At 44.4% G+C, this 14896-nt stretch overlaps 4 protein-coding genes across 4 annotated transcripts in view; 2 read left to right on the top strand and 2 right to left on the bottom strand.

Moving 5' to 3' along the window:
• The window catches only part of LOC115767194, a 29313-nt gene extending 23667 nt beyond the window's left edge, over positions 1 to 5646 (top strand). The window contains exons 2-10 of the mRNA XM_030711385.1: positions 668 to 1744; positions 2701 to 2882; positions 2939 to 3147; positions 3234 to 3694; positions 4089 to 4168; positions 4222 to 4320; positions 4378 to 4829; positions 4891 to 5060; positions 5126 to 5646. Of these exons, the coding sequence (XP_030567245.1) occupies positions 668 to 1744; positions 2701 to 2882; positions 2939 to 3147; positions 3234 to 3694; positions 4089 to 4168; positions 4222 to 4320; positions 4378 to 4829; positions 4891 to 5060; positions 5126 to 5610 (3215 nt within the window). The 3' untranslated portion in view covers positions 5611 to 5646. The remainder of the gene's footprint in view (positions 1 to 667; positions 1745 to 2700; positions 2883 to 2938; positions 3148 to 3233; positions 3695 to 4088; positions 4169 to 4221; positions 4321 to 4377; positions 4830 to 4890; positions 5061 to 5125) is intronic.
• A 242-nt stretch (positions 5647 to 5888) lies between these two features.
• Positions 5889 to 7017, bottom strand: LOC115767238. The gene is made up of 2 exons (XM_030711439.1): positions 6287 to 7017; positions 5889 to 6214 (listed from the first exon to the last, which is right to left on the bottom strand). Exon 1 carries the CDS (start codon positions 6909 to 6911, stop codon positions 6366 to 6368), a length of 546 nt encoding a protein of 181 aa, XP_030567299.1. The 5' UTR covers positions 6912 to 7017; the 3' UTR covers positions 5889 to 6214; positions 6287 to 6365.
• Positions 7018 to 8059: 1042 nt separating this feature from the next.
• On the top strand, positions 8060 to 9123 carry LOC115767237 (venom allergen 5). The gene is made up of 3 exons (XM_030711438.1): positions 8060 to 8284; positions 8348 to 8748; positions 8799 to 9123. The coding sequence occupies exons 1-3, from the start codon at positions 8075 to 8077 to the stop codon at positions 9055 to 9057; spliced, it is 870 nt and encodes a 289-aa protein (XP_030567298.1). The 5' UTR covers positions 8060 to 8074; the 3' UTR covers positions 9058 to 9123.
• A 795-nt stretch (positions 9124 to 9918) lies between these two features.
• Positions 9919 to 12608, bottom strand: LOC115767226 (malonate--CoA ligase ACSF3, mitochondrial). Its single transcript, XM_030711423.1, has 3 exons — positions 12449 to 12608; positions 12133 to 12322; positions 9919 to 11706 (listed from the first exon to the last, which is right to left on the bottom strand). The coding sequence occupies exons 1-3, from the start codon at positions 12524 to 12526 to the stop codon at positions 10130 to 10132; spliced, it is 1845 nt and encodes a 614-aa protein (XP_030567283.1). The 5' UTR covers positions 12527 to 12608; the 3' UTR covers positions 9919 to 10129.
• Between the last annotated feature and the right edge of the window lie 2288 nt (positions 12609 to 14896).

Raw genomic sequence — 14896 nt, 5'->3', positions numbered from 1 at the left:
GCATAATCAGGTGAAAACTGCGAATGCGGTGCCAAAGATCATCATCATCATCGCAGCAGTGCGAATTGATGGCGCGATGCGGAAGTTATGTAAGAAAGGCTAACTCGAGACATCAGCAGCATTTTTCCCCTCAAACAGCAGGCAGCAGGCAGCATTCGGCATAGGCATCGGCCCGATCGGCTTTGGCTTTGGCCAACATCCAACTGCGAACGGGCCACTCGGCGTTGCTCGGTGCTTGCAACACGTTTAACAAGTTTAACCAGGAAATTTTGTAATTTTCCTCTTTGCTGCCTGTGAAAGCAGCAGCTGCGGCAGGCTTTGGCAATCCGTGCAACCTGCGCCCGCCTAGAAACAATTAAAACCATAAAAATATATATAGATAAAAGCGAACAACAAATCGGCTCATAACTTTGGCTGGCAGCCCATAAAGCGCAATAATATATGGGGTAAACGTACACTGAACTCTTTCAATAATCTATATATATATATATACATAACATCTAGATGCCCATTGTGCACGCCACGTGAACGATGACAGCGCGAAGTGAGAATCGCAACTTGGAGCAGAAGCAAAATAACACGTGAAAACTGAGCAACCAAAAAAATCAAAAACAAAAAAAAATGCAGTCAAGCGATTAAAAAAAAAAACAAACTCGACTGCAACGAGACATCAAGCCAAAGTCCAGGCCACAGCGCAGCAGTAAGACCAAGGTGAAGCAGTTGGAGCAGCAGCCGGACGATATGTCAAGGACATCGAGGCTCTGGCCAGGCAGCGGCAAAGCAACTGTTGGACAATGGACCATTTTGCTGACTGTCATCCTGTGCGCCAGCCGAGCTGTTGCCGCGCCCAATCAAACCGAGCTGCATGCCGTAACTGGAGCTGGCGGCTCGGCGCCGGCCAAGACCTTGGCCTCCACGGCGCATCGTTTTAGCAGCCGGAACAACATAACCATACTGCATGAGGTCACGCCCGAGGAGGAGCTGGCGGAGCCACCGCTAACGCTCAACATACACGAGGTGCTGCCGCCGCAGAAGCCGACCAAGAAGAAGCCATACCTGCCGCTGGACAAGCTGTTGCCGGCCATTGATTATGTTAAGCCGCATCCGCTGAAGGAGTACGAACTGCATCCGGTTACGTTCGATTTCAACTTGGGCGATCTGGAGGATCTCGAGCATGAGGTCATCAAGAAGGGTGATCTCAGCAGCGAGGAGCAGCACGTGCTCAGCAATGGCAATGCGCCCGACCTCAGCTACAAGCCCACAAATCCCGATGACACCGATCCTGTCGATGTGGATATATCAGCGCTGCCCGAGTCTGGTTACGCGCTGCCCACCACAGCTCCCACAACCACAACAACAACGACAACAGCAACTGCAGGCACAACAACGAGCACCACAACCACACCCGGCACACACATCTTGAAAATACTGCGGAACAAGCCATCCACGAAGAAGGGTCGCGAGCTGCTCAAGCAGAGCGACGACGACATGCAGCTGAAGACCCTGGGCAGCACCATCAACAGCATCAGCCGCTATCTGGGCAGCAATAGCTCAGGCAATACCAACAGCAGCATGGCCGAGAGCCTCTACGGCTCGGCTAACTACTTTCAGATCGTGACCAACCTCTACGATCACTTCTACTGGCAGATCTCCGAGATACGCACCAGTGTGCGCACCGGCTGTGGCCTCGAAATGCAGGCATACCTGACCGCACTCCACTCCAGCTACGAGTGGGCACAGAAAGGTGAGTAAACTGTTGCTTTCTTCTGTCTGTTACATACATTCGCACGAAAGCATTCATCCCTTTTTAATAATTTTCAATGGGTGTAGTGTATTAAAAGATAAAACCACAAAGCAAGCACGCTGAACGTTAAATGGCCTTGCAGACAGGCACCTTGGAAATGTCCTTAAGAATAGGCTATATAAAATTTTAGTCCGATTTGATGAGCTTTTGCAGATAATTTAGGAAGATATCAATATATCTTAAAATAGAGAAAAGTCTTTCCACTCCATTTTTTTTATAGAGCTATATGATACACACACAGTTTTTGGGAAAATTGTCATACCCACTGCAAGGGCATACGAATACATATGACATTCTACGTATACATATGATCTTCTTCCTAATCGAGAGCTCTACTGCTTCCCGTAGAACTACCTACAAACCTAAGATGTTTTTTTTTTAATACCCTATCGAGCTTTACTGATCTTGAAATTAAGGCTTCTATATACTACATTCTTCCCTTAGTTATTCGCTTAATAGAGATCAGAATAATAAATAATTTATTATTTATATAGGATCGTGATGATTTCGAAGATAGATAGAAGATAAAAACGGATCAGCAAAGCCTTGGTATTTTTAAAGTCTGCCGATCTACTTACAGATTTCTAAGGAATCTTTACTGAGAAATTAATGTATGAATGAACACTACTTTTTGGATCTTTCCATAGCCCATGACTGTGATCTGTGATCTTAGAAATGTGCAAACTTGTAGCTGCGATCACTGATCGATGCAATTTATTAATTATTGTAAATATGATCACGAGAATTTGACTAATTTTAAAAATTAAGGATCAGCTAAAGATCAGTTGGCAAACCTTAGCAGATCATCAGCGATATTTAGGGGTATATAACTGATCTTGGGAGAAACATTATGAGTTTTATCTCATTGAGATAACTTTACTGATCTTTGATTGCAGCATATGATGCATCCGGACGATATCGTGGGCAGCTGCTGTTCGGCAATGACAAGTGGCTGGGTCAGCTGCAATTCTGCCTTGAGCTCAACCGACAGCTGTCGGGTAGCGGGGAGCGCAAGCACTTTGAGCTGGAGTTCTATGTGGCAGATGTGTCCCTGCAATTGCCACGGCTCAATCGAACGGTAAGTGAAACAAGATGAGCGTTAGCCCAACTATAGCGTGTGTCCACACACAGCAGCAGATGCTAAGCCTGGGCGAGTGCCTACCCAAGTCCTGCTCGGCGCACGATGTCCAGGCCATACTCTCGCTGGATCCCTACGCCCGCATGCTGACCATGTTGGCTGCACACAATGCCAGCGTCCAGCAACCGGCGTTGCAGGTGCTGCGCGTGCGCACCGTGCCCGGCCCCTACAGCCACTGGCGGCAGCTAAAGTTCCAGGTGTTCATGTGAGTAGCAGAGGCCATGCACAATGCCCCAACTCCCTCTTTCTTCCTCTCCCTCTCACTCTCTCTCTCTCCCTTTCTGCCTGCAGAAGCTTTCTGCTTACCCTGCTGCTGGTGATGATTGTGGCCACCTATTGCCAGCTAAAAATCGATAAGCGTCGCCTGGTTGCGGCCCCGATACCAGCGATAAGCGCCAAATGCGATGCGGCCAACAAGGGCGGCGACTACGAGACCGCCTACTATGGCAAGCCCTTTGAGCTGTTCCAGATGCGTCCGCTGGGCAGCAATGGGATTGTGGCCAGCGAGACGGCCCTGGACGCACACATGGATATGAATGGCAACAGGCAGCGTCATGTCATGGATGCTGCTGCTAATTTAACTGAGGCAATGCCTGGCGAGGGCACAGCATCTACCTCGGTAGGCGTGGCCTTGGCCGTGGGCGTGGGCGTGACGGGCAAACAGTCGGAAAAGACCGAGATGACGGACTACCAGGTGGAAACGGGCAGCTGTGCGGGCGTACAGGGCACCTACGAGGCCGAACAGCCCATAGGTAGGTGTTTACACTTAACAATATAAGCAATATATATATATATAGTTAATTGATTGACTGATTGACTGACCGACTGACTGATGATGATCACTTAGAGCAAACCCCTTAGAGGTAAAAATTTATTATTTGTTTGAACCCTTTGGGATGTAAATGCAGGGCATTTTTGGGCGCTTTCACACGGGAAAGTGGAAAATTAGTGAAAGTCGCTTTTGTGAATCTTTTGGCTTAACACCGATTGGCTTTCAAATGGTTTTAGAGACGTGCTTTCCAACTAAGTGGGAAGTTATTTTAATTGAGATAAATTAAATGACAAATATGTAAGCCGCGCAAAGCCAGGCTGCACTTGGTATTGCCCATATATAACTGATATATAAACTGCAACCAATCCTTGCAGCTCTGCACCAGCAGCTGTTGCTGTGCTTTGCACTGCAAACGAACGCCAAGGCCATATTGAACATAGACAAGACCAAGGAGGTAAGTTTAAGCCTAACTTCTTCCTCTTCCTCTTACTGCAAATCCCATTGCAGACGCACACATCCTGCTTGCACGGCCTGCGTGTCTTCTCGGTGCTCTGGACCATGATGGTGCACACGTATCTGCAGATGTTTGCCATAGGCGAGAATAAGGTAGGCTCTGGCACGTAGTCCAATTTCTTTTTAACTGTCTGCATTTCTAACGGCCAGTTCGAACGCGTGATTACGGAGCGTTCGTTTTGGTACCAGATCATTGGCAATGCGACCTTCTCCGTGGACTCGTTCTTCTTCATCAGCGGCCTGCTGGTGACTCTGCTCTATGTGAAGCAGGAGCGCAAGCCGCCGGGGCCGCCGTGCAGCTTCGTGAAGCGCAGCTGCCAGGACACGCTGATGATGCTTCTCTATCGCTATTTGCGCCTCACGCCCGTCTACCTCTTTGTGGTGTTGTTCAATGACTTTGCCGTGCGGCAGGGCCTGGACTCGTCCGTTTTCCAGCCGGCCAAAATCGAGCACAACACCTGCCGCATCTATTGGTGGCGCAACATACTCTATATCAACAACTTCTTTCCCCAGCACGAGATGTGCATGATGTGGAGCTGGTATATGGCCAATGATATGCAGTTCTATTGCATGGCATGCCTACTGCTGGCCCTCTCCCGAAAGTGAGTGTGCAGTCGATCTCCATTATCAACGATTCCCAATCTTTTGGCTTGTCACTTACAGATACTTCAAGGCTGTGGCTCTGACGCTGATTGTGTTTCTGGTCAGCTCGTGGAGCATTGCGGGCATCATCTCCATGCAGCATCAGTATACTCATAAGGTGGCGCTGCCCTTTGAGTCCTTTGACTTTCTCTACGACAAGCCCTGGCAGCGTGTGGGCGCCTACATCGTGGGTAAGTCCTCTACAACCAAATCCCTGGCATGAGAGACAATCATTAATGCCCTGATCGATCCGCAGGCATGTTCGCCGGCTATGCGCTGTATAGGGTGAAGACGCCGCCGCAGATCTCGAGGCGGCTCAATCTTAGTCTGTGGGCCTGCAGTCTGGGCATATTATTCCTTGTCATCTTTGGCGTTTGGCCGGGCGAGCTGAGCGTCGTGAACACGGCCTTCTATGTGGGCATCGGACACACCGCCTTCGGCTGCGGCCTCGTCTGGATTGTGCTCTCCTGCTGCTGGGGCCTGGCGCCCACCGTCAATGCGATACTCTCCTACCGCGTGCTCTGGCCACTATCGCGCCTCACCTACTGTGCGTATCTCATCCATCCGATCATCATGTTCATCTGCTCATCGCACATGAGCGGCACCGTGCATCTGAACAATCCGATGATATTGACCACATTTCTGGGCAATGCTGTTGTCTCCTTCGGCTCGGCCTTTGTCATATCCGCCCTGTTCGAGGCGCCAGTCATACGCGTACTCAAGATCTGTTTCAAGAAGTGATTTCCTCTCCATCGATTGTTCGTGCAGCTTCCTTCCTTCCTTCGAATGTAGTTTTGTTCGCGCTTTTTTTTTTGTTTGTTTGTCATAATTTGTATTGTAAATTGTATATAACTGTAGGTATACAAGTCCATACATAAGTATATCGACAGGTTGCTAATGTTTAGTATAAACAATTATTTCTATTTATATATATGCTTTTATGTTATGTTTCTAGTTGGTTTTTGTGTGCGAGTGAAAACTTCGAGTTGTTTGCAAAATATAAACATATATTTAATACAAATTTTCAATAGTTCAGTTCAATAGCTCAGCAAAGACTTCAGCGAGTAGATTTTTTCAGTCTTAAGCGAATTGGAACTTTCACTTAATGCATGCATCTCCGAATCTTAACTTCAGCGAGTCTGCTTCAGTTATTTTTTTTTCCAGCGAATTAGGCTTCAGCAAGCAAGGATGTAAGTAATCCAGCGAGTAAGTGCTTCAACGAGTCGTGACTCGGCGAAAAAGTTCTTGAGCGAGCAAATACTTTCAGCGAATAAATGTTTCAGCGAGTCAGGTTCAGCGGACATGGGCAAGTGATTTGGCGAGTTAAGTCTTCAGCGAGTAGAAACTTCAGCGAGTATATATATTGAATCAGCGAGTAAGTATTGTGACTAGTGACCAGAAAATGAGCAAAACTTACGGGAATAAATCGTAATTCAGATAGTCCTCAGCGATGTCAGCACAATAAACGAACTTAGTGATAATGTGTTTGAACAGTTTCACAACTTTGTTTTGTTTTTACTGGGGATGTCAGCGCGTTTCGGATACAATAGGCTCTCTAGGAAAGCATCCGTGACATCAAAATTAACGCTGGCATAGCCTGCGGAATTCAGTTCGGCCTCCTCGTCGTCAAGCACAAAATAAGCATCACTGGCCGCCGATGAGTCAAGTTCGTATTCCGGATAGAGTACCTTGGTGGTGTCCCGACAGAACAAACGTATCGCCAACTGTGCCATGCGTTTCGCTTCTAGACATGAGCTCAGCTCCTGACCAGCACCTGGCCGCTGCCTCAGGGCCCGATCCAGTTGTGCCAGCAGTCGGCGAAATATAAAATTCTTATAGCGCCGACGATAGCTCTCGTTCAGCTGCTGGCGATAGAGTGTGCAGGGCTGAAAATGGGCTAGCACTATATAAATCAGGAGCATCAGCTGCATCAGAACTAAGAAGCCAAGTGCCAGCAACAGCGACGCCTCCACATTGTCATCCCAATCCAGTACGAATCTGTTATCGGGCGGATATATTGGTATCAAATAGGTAACCGTCATTATTGCAGCCGTCGACTCGGTTCGGTCGCCAACTGGACCCCAGTCAATTTTTGGAATTTCGAATTGAGTTTGCGTCCGAAAACCAGTGACACATAAACCAGACAAAATTCTAAAGTTCCAATAAAGCAGGCTAGATTTCAACCGAAAAAAAATGCGCAAAGTTTACTCTGATCAGGTAAAAACAAAAAAATCAAAAACCACTGAAGAAACTTAAATAATTCCAAAATCTTTCCAATAGCAAGCCTTTAGGTCTTATTAACAACTGAAAAACATGAGGGGTTCCTTTTGGGGTTCCTAAAAATCCCTAAGCCGTATCTGTGAATGTTGCCCTTCTATCCGATTCTCATGAGCCCATGTACGCCTTACACTTTGGCTTGCTTTAATTCGATGGGTTTTATTAAAAGGTTGAGTTTATTTTATATATAAGTGTTTTTATGTGTGTGTATGAAAATATGTTTAAATGTGGTCATTTCCATACGATTATCATAAACACATGTAAGCCAGAGAATTTGGCATGCTTTGAGTAGATTGAAATTTACATGTGTGTTTTATGTATGCATACAAATCGCAGGCCAATTAAACCTTCCGATGCGCTACATAATAAAGGAAAAGTATTTATGACTCTTGCCCTTCTATGCAATTCTCATGAAATCAGGTGATGTTTAGAATTTGGCTTGATTAGATGTGTTATAATTTAATGTGATTCAAGTTCTGCCAATTAAAGTCTTAATACTTAGTACTATTTCAAGAAAATGCCCAAAGAAATCGTAAATGTTTTAATACTTGAGCACGTATTTTGGATTTGTAAGTCCTTTGCCCTTCTTCAACAAAAATTCCTTTCGTTTAAGCTGTATCTCTAATATGCATAATTTAAATAATAAAATAAATTATATAATCCCCAGAAGTACTCTTAACTCCGAAAATCCCCTTACCCCTTAGCCCCCTTTTTCGTAAAAAGTCTTTCTTTGTCAAGTATTGTTCATAAAATCTGCAACTCGCTCAGGAATTCCAGCTACATATAAATTTTAATAAACTTTTTTTGAGTACCTGTTCCACCTGTGAGTCGAACTCTCGTTACTTAATTGGTTTTCGTGCGAATCTTTAGCTTATCAGCGAGCCGTGCATTTCTAATTTCGTAAGCACGATAATAGCTCACGATTTCCATGCGAGTTGCCGCTATAAGGAACGCCGTCAGCGAACGGAACACAGACAGTCCCACCATGGAAACGGCTAGAACCAAAGGCAGCTCCAGCTGGCTGATGATCCAAGCTATCGCAGTGCTCGGCCTGCTAACGGCGGGTAGCCTGGCGACTGACTATTGCCAGTTAGAATCCTGTTCCGGCGAGAAGCACATAGCTTGCGGCAACGATGGGGTAAGCGTTTGGCTAGCGGCTGCTCCACCTTAACATACAGCTGACTGCAACCGTTGCTTGCAGAGCTTCGCCAGCAGTTGTCCGGCGGCTGCCAAGCTGCTGGCTGTGGATAAAACGGCGCAGAATGCGGTCGTCGTGGCACACAATGACCTGCGACAGCAATGGGCCAGTGGGCAGGGCAGGGTCAGGGTGAGTGCCTGCAACATGGCCACAATTAGCTGGGATCCGGAGCTGGCGCGTCTGGCCGAGTTGAATGTGAAGCAGTGCCACATGGAACACGACGACTGTCATAATACGCAGATTTACAAGAACTCCGGGCAGAATCTCTACATCGTCGGCACCACGGGCTCGGGTGAACCGGATGCGGCCAGCATTTTGCGTGATGCTGTCGCGGATTGGGCAACGGAAGCTGAGCACATCAATGCCGATCATCTAGCCGAGTATCCCGACAACTACAATGGACCGTAAGTAAAGCCTGTTCTTAGCCATGCACCGTTACTGATTCCATCAATAGCACCATTGGCCACTTTACGGTCATGGTTAACGAGCGCAACGTCGCCGTCGGCTGTGCCATCTCCAACTATCTGGACGACGGCTTCAACACGTATCTAGTCGCATGTAATTATGCGGCAACCAACTTTATTGGCTTTCCCATTTATAAGTCGTGCTCGCAGCCCGCTGAAGCATGCAAAAGTGGCACCAATCCCAAGGACTCCGCTCTGTGCTCCAGCAGCGAAGATGTGGACTACAACTTTAACGATCCATCGGCATAATATTTGACAGTCTTCGAAATCGGGCAATATTTCATGTTCCCATATTTATATAAATGTATTAAACAGATGAGCATATTATGTTATTTGCCTTATTATTTGTTGGACACGTAACTGAAATCCACAATTCATGTTGGAATACCTCCTGAGTTACTGCAATCCACCGAAAGCTGTGCAGGAATCCGAAAACAGTTGTAGGACTTTTTTTTTTTTTGTTTATCATTTAATCACATTTCAACTAATTTTCCAAGATTTTTTGGAAAATCGATTGAAGACGTGCTTTGCACTCTAACTGAGAATCCACTTTCCAATGTGGAAAAAGGGGGGTTCAAAAAAAAGTTTCGAAAGCAATCGCCTTTAAACTTATAAACATTTTCTGTTTGGAGAACGGGGAGTACACATACTTATATTTCGATATGAAATCTAGGATTTCATGAATACCGAATTAACAATTCATATTCCTGAGTTACTGAAATTGGTTGTATAACTCTTTCTTGTGACAAACATATATACTTTGGACTTATATTTCAAAATATTTTTTTGAGACGAGAGTGTGAAACCTTTGAAAATTCACTTCCCTGCGTGGAAAAAGGGGGGTTCTTTGGATTGGCTTCAAACTTATTTTGCCAGGTCAACATGCAAAACATATATAGAATCGCGTTTTGTTTTTGGTATGGAATAATATGGAAGAGCCGACGAGTATATTAATAAAATTCCAAGTTTTAATTGTACTTTGTGAGTATAACAAGCTGTTATAGATTATACAGAAATTTCGTTAATAAATAAATGGTTATTATCTGTCCGATATTTATATTCACGAAAGGGTATCAATATCCTAAAATTTAATCAAGCTTGTCTGTATTACATTTGTTGAGCCCACTGGAAACAAGTTTTAATCTATTGCAATCGTCTGTAAAAAGAACGAATTCTTTTTCCGTTTCCCTTTGTTTTTTTTTTTTTTTTTTTTTTTTTGTCATTTTCTTTTTTTCTTAAACAATAAACACATAAATTTTTCTTTTACGATCGGTCGGTCCATGGATCAATGGATGAATTGGATAGATTGATTGATTGGTAATTACTTGGCAACGATTGTCTTAAAGACAGTGGGACGCTTGTGGGCGGGCAATTGGCTATAGCAATAGGACTTGATCGTTTCCAGATCGACATCCGAATCGGGTGACAATATGCAGATGACGCCCAACCGATGTCCCCACAATTTATTGGGTATGCCCAGAACGGCAACATCATTGATACCCGGATGCGAGATAAGGGCCTTTTTGATTTCGGATCCATAAATCTTATAGCCGCCCACATTGAATACGTCCGTCGACTTGCTCAGAAAGTGAAAGCTGCCATTACGATAGGCGCAAATGTCACCCGTCTTCAAATACTTTTCGATGGGCGGCTCCTCATGCTGCTCCTGCAGCTGCTGCTGCTGCTGCTGCGGCTGCGGCTCCTGCTGCTGCTGCTGCTGTTCCTCTTCTGGCGTCGATTTCTGTGGCAGCGTGCCGCTCACCTTCTGCGGGAAAAGATTATTGCCAGCTATTTCCAGTTCGCCCACTACCGTGTTGAGCAGCAGTGTGCTCTTTGGCGGATCCTTCTGCTCCGGCGGATCTGTGCCGATTCCAGCGGCTGGTAACAATTCACTATTACAGCTGACCAGCTGATCCCCATTGCTATTCACCAGACGCGCCGACACGCCAACAAGGGGTGCGCCCAACGTGCCCGGACGATAGTCCGTATTGCTGTTGGGCGACTGCTCTTCGAGCGTGGGCCCCAGCACCAGGCCCGTCTCCAGCATGCCATAGTATTCATAGATATTCTGGCCCGTTATCTCGCGCCAGCGATAGAAAACCGATTCCGGCAGCAGGCCAAAGGCGGTGGCCATCAGGCGAATCTTTTGCTTGCAATGATTGACAATGTACTCAACCATGCGCGAGTCCTGGGCAAACATCTTGTCATATTCGGCAATCAGACGTTTGTATATGATGGGCATGGCCAGAAAGATATTCACGCGCTGCTTGGAGGGGCTATTGATGCCCAGCAGGGAGCTCCACGCGGTATGGCTATCAAATTTCTGCTGCAGCAATATATTGCCGCCGACGCCGAGCAGGGCTCCAATTGCCGCATGCATGCGATTCATGGAGATAAGCGGCAGCATCGAGTCGCTGGCATTCAGATGCCAGCTGGTCACCAGGCACCGCATTTGCGCCTCGATATTCCGATGGGTGAGCACCACACCGTTCCGGCCGTTCGATGAGCCCGGCGTATAGAGCAGCAATGCCGGCGCATTGGCATAGTAGTCATTGGGCAGCGTGCTCTCCGGTATGAGAGCGCCATTGAGGCCCACCAGCTGCTTGGCATACATTGCCGTCGAGGCGACACTCTCCGATGTGGGCACAAAGCTGTGGTCCAGCACAATGCTGGCCGTCTGCAGCTTTGTCGCCAGATCCTGTGTAATGCCCTCGCACTCGGGTGTTCCAATCAGCAGCTTGGCCTTGCAGTCCGTCGCCTGGCTGAGCAGCTCATCCGGCGCCTGATTCGGCTCCAGCGGCACGGCCACCTGCCCAGAGATCCAGCAGCCCCACTGTATAACTATCCACAGGGCATTTGTCGAGCACAAGAATGCCACATTCGACTGCGAGGCGCTGCCTGTAAAACAATCGATTGCAAGCCTATAAATTATGTATATATTCCCACAACCGAGTCGATCTAGCCATTTCCTGTAGTCTGTCCGTATGGACAGGACTAGGATCAAGCTTACGTTTCGGTAAGAAATCGATATCCCCATTTTAGAGCTTGGACTTGGGTATGGTAACTTTTTGAATACCTCTCCCAGTTCCATCAAAATGTAAAAGAAGACAAACATGGTCTTGGGCTTTGGTATATGCACATATTTGCATGGCATATTTATGCACTGAAAGTTTCAAATTGATCGGACAACAAGCACCGAAGTTATTCGAGACTGAACTTGCCACAAAGTGGGTCGGAGAAGAGAAGAGGACAGCGCGGCGCTGGATAATGAGTATCTTCTAGTCGGGCACTGCCGACTTTTGTCTGTATGCTTTGTTGTTTTACCACAAAAATTGGATATTTGAATGGCCAGCTTTTTTGCGGTTATGTAGAGCTGAAAGTAGGTAAATTCGCCATTAAGATCCTTAACCGCAATCTCGTCTGGAAAGAGCATGGCCTTCTTAAACGTCGGCACGACAAAATGATTTCGCTCGTCCTCGATGAAGCTGTTCCTCAGTTTCTCTATAAAAGTGTCCTATTCGTGGGTGGATACAGGAGGGTTAAACATTCAATTCGTTTTGAGTAATATATATATATATATATATATATATATATATATATATATATCTATGTATAGATACTTGAATTGGGCAGCACTCACTTTGTGTACTAGCTCAGCCGAACAGAGACGCACCAACGGGCGCCATTGAAATCTTTGCAAGCGTCTCAGTGACAACATTTTCCAAAAGTATCCCAAATGTTTTCTCGTTTCTCGATGCTCAGTCAAATGATTTGTCGAACTTCAATGCAACAAAAACAATTAAATTAACTCATATCCACTTTTATTTCACACAATTCTCAAGGCTTACTGTGTTCGCAACAGGGCTGCAAGCCCAAATGAAAAAAAAACAGTTTCCAGTTGGCTCAGTTCACGGTTTGAACCAACCAATGGTTCGATTCGTTTCAAAATTCAATACAAATTAAGACTTGGGGCTGAGTCAACGGGTTTTATTAAAACCAAAACTTTATCCAAAAAAACAAGGTTAATTTCTGGTTTCAGTTTCTTTAAGGTTTCGTTTATGGCAAAGAATTAGTTGAACCACCGAAATCGAACCGGTTCGGCTAAAAAGCTTAAGAACCTTAAGAACTGTACTATACAGGACAAGAGATATCATGTTAACAAGTCTTAAATAGCCACAAGTTGGATATTGGAACTAGAAATATAATTGCTTCTCTTTGCGCCTTTTGGGAATGGCTTTACCAATCCTTATACACGAAATGATCAGAATTTCTAGACCTAACTCAACCAAAACTGTCTTTAATTTGAAGCTTATAATCAATTTAAAGAACTCGGTATTGAAAATTATGAATAATGTGGTATTCATGCATCCACATAACAAATTTCATGTCTACAAGTCTTATAGAGACCGAGTTCACATAGATAGGATATAGACATATACATAGATCAAGAGCAGCAACATATGAAAAGCTAATATATAATGGTTTTTTATTGTAATTTTATAATTTTTATTAAAATATCTTGTTTGATTTATTTACACATTTAATAGGGACGACAATAAAAAAAAAATAGTATGTATATATATATATATATATATAAGCATAAAAAAATAATATACTGCAAGTATATTAAAAGTAATCAAAGAACATGGGAAAAACTGGCCACAATTTTGGTATATGCACAAATCGAATAACCAAATGGCGTTTACAACGACAGACAACAATGGCGCGCCACAGATCAAAATCACCCCAACAGTATATATATATAGATATATATTAGAAATCGCATCAATTAAATATGTACATGTACACGCAAGTAAATGTATGTTGTTGTTTGTTGCAGCTGCTGCGAGAGCTGGCTGAAGAACTTTTACGCTCAACAGTAGAATCACATTTTAAGTAAAAACATTTTATCAACAATATATAAAGAATTTGTTTGCAAATAGTTTCGAATAAGAACCAAATCGTAGCATATAGCAATAACATACCTATGATATTGAAAACAAGTTTAGTTCCAAATCGATTCAAAGCCGAATATCTGATATTTTAACTTAAACCGGATTAAGATGGGTTTTTAATGGATTTGGCTTACATTTTGCTTATTATATATATACATATATATTATATATAAAAATGCATTAGCTTTCTTTACAATAAATTGATCAAACTAAGAGATTAAGGCGTGGCCTTCTTTCAAATCAAAATTGAATTTCTTGCATGTTTTTAATTGGACTTAATTTGAGTTGATTCCTTCGAAATGATACAATTCGGTTCGATCGAAACTGAGATTCGAATATGGCCCAGATACTTATGACAAGGTGAACTACGACACGGAATGAATAATAAGAAATAAGTACTTTGGACATTAAATAAATATTGCACCAACTAGCACAAAGAGCTTTGATAAAAGTTATTGGATTGATATGTGACATTTTTTGAATAGAAAAAGATATATTACAAATACACTTATTAGACAAATAAAGATTTGGCAGACACGAATTGTGGAGTTTTGTATAGAGTAGCTCGACTGTATATAGGAATTATTTGAGGAGCTATGGAAGACTGCGCAATGATCAGCAAATTGAGTCCAGTGATCCATGAGCTACGCCTAATCAGGAACCCATGGCTAGGATTGGATTCACCTAGTCTAATCCCGCTGCCGACTCCCTATTGTAAAGCGTCTTAATTCTATATAGAATGTTGGCCAGTAAAAGGGGAATACGCTTTAAACGATTAACGATCGGATCTGTAAGTGCTTTCTACTGTTTGGCAAAATAACTTCGCCTCTTCATCTTATCCTGTTTCGGTGCTGTAAATGCAGCGAGAGCTCTGGAGATCATCCACGGGTTGTGTTCAATTTATTGCCTACAAATGCTCTCTGCTCCCTCTCTTTCTCTCTCTCTCTCTCTTTCTCTCACGCTCTCTGTGCTTTTTAATATAATTTTTGTTCGTTTTCCAAATGAGAATTCTTGTGCTCTGTTCGCTCTCTCTCTCTCTCTCTCTCTCTCTCTCTCTCTCTCTCTCTCTCTCTCTCTCTCTCTCTCTCTCTCTCTCTCTCTCTCTCTCTCTCTCTCTCTCTCTCTCTCTCTCT

The sequence above is a fragment of the Drosophila novamexicana genome, unplaced genomic scaffold, assembly GCF_003285875.2.
Source record: "Drosophila novamexicana strain 15010-1031.04,08,12 unplaced genomic scaffold, DnovRS2.1 tig00001353-arrow-arrow-pilon, whole genome shotgun sequence".
Taxonomy (NCBI): domain Eukaryota; kingdom Metazoa; phylum Arthropoda; class Insecta; order Diptera; family Drosophilidae; genus Drosophila; species Drosophila novamexicana.
Note: the sequence above shows the minus strand (reverse complement) of the source record. Positions and strands in the feature narration are given on the sequence as shown.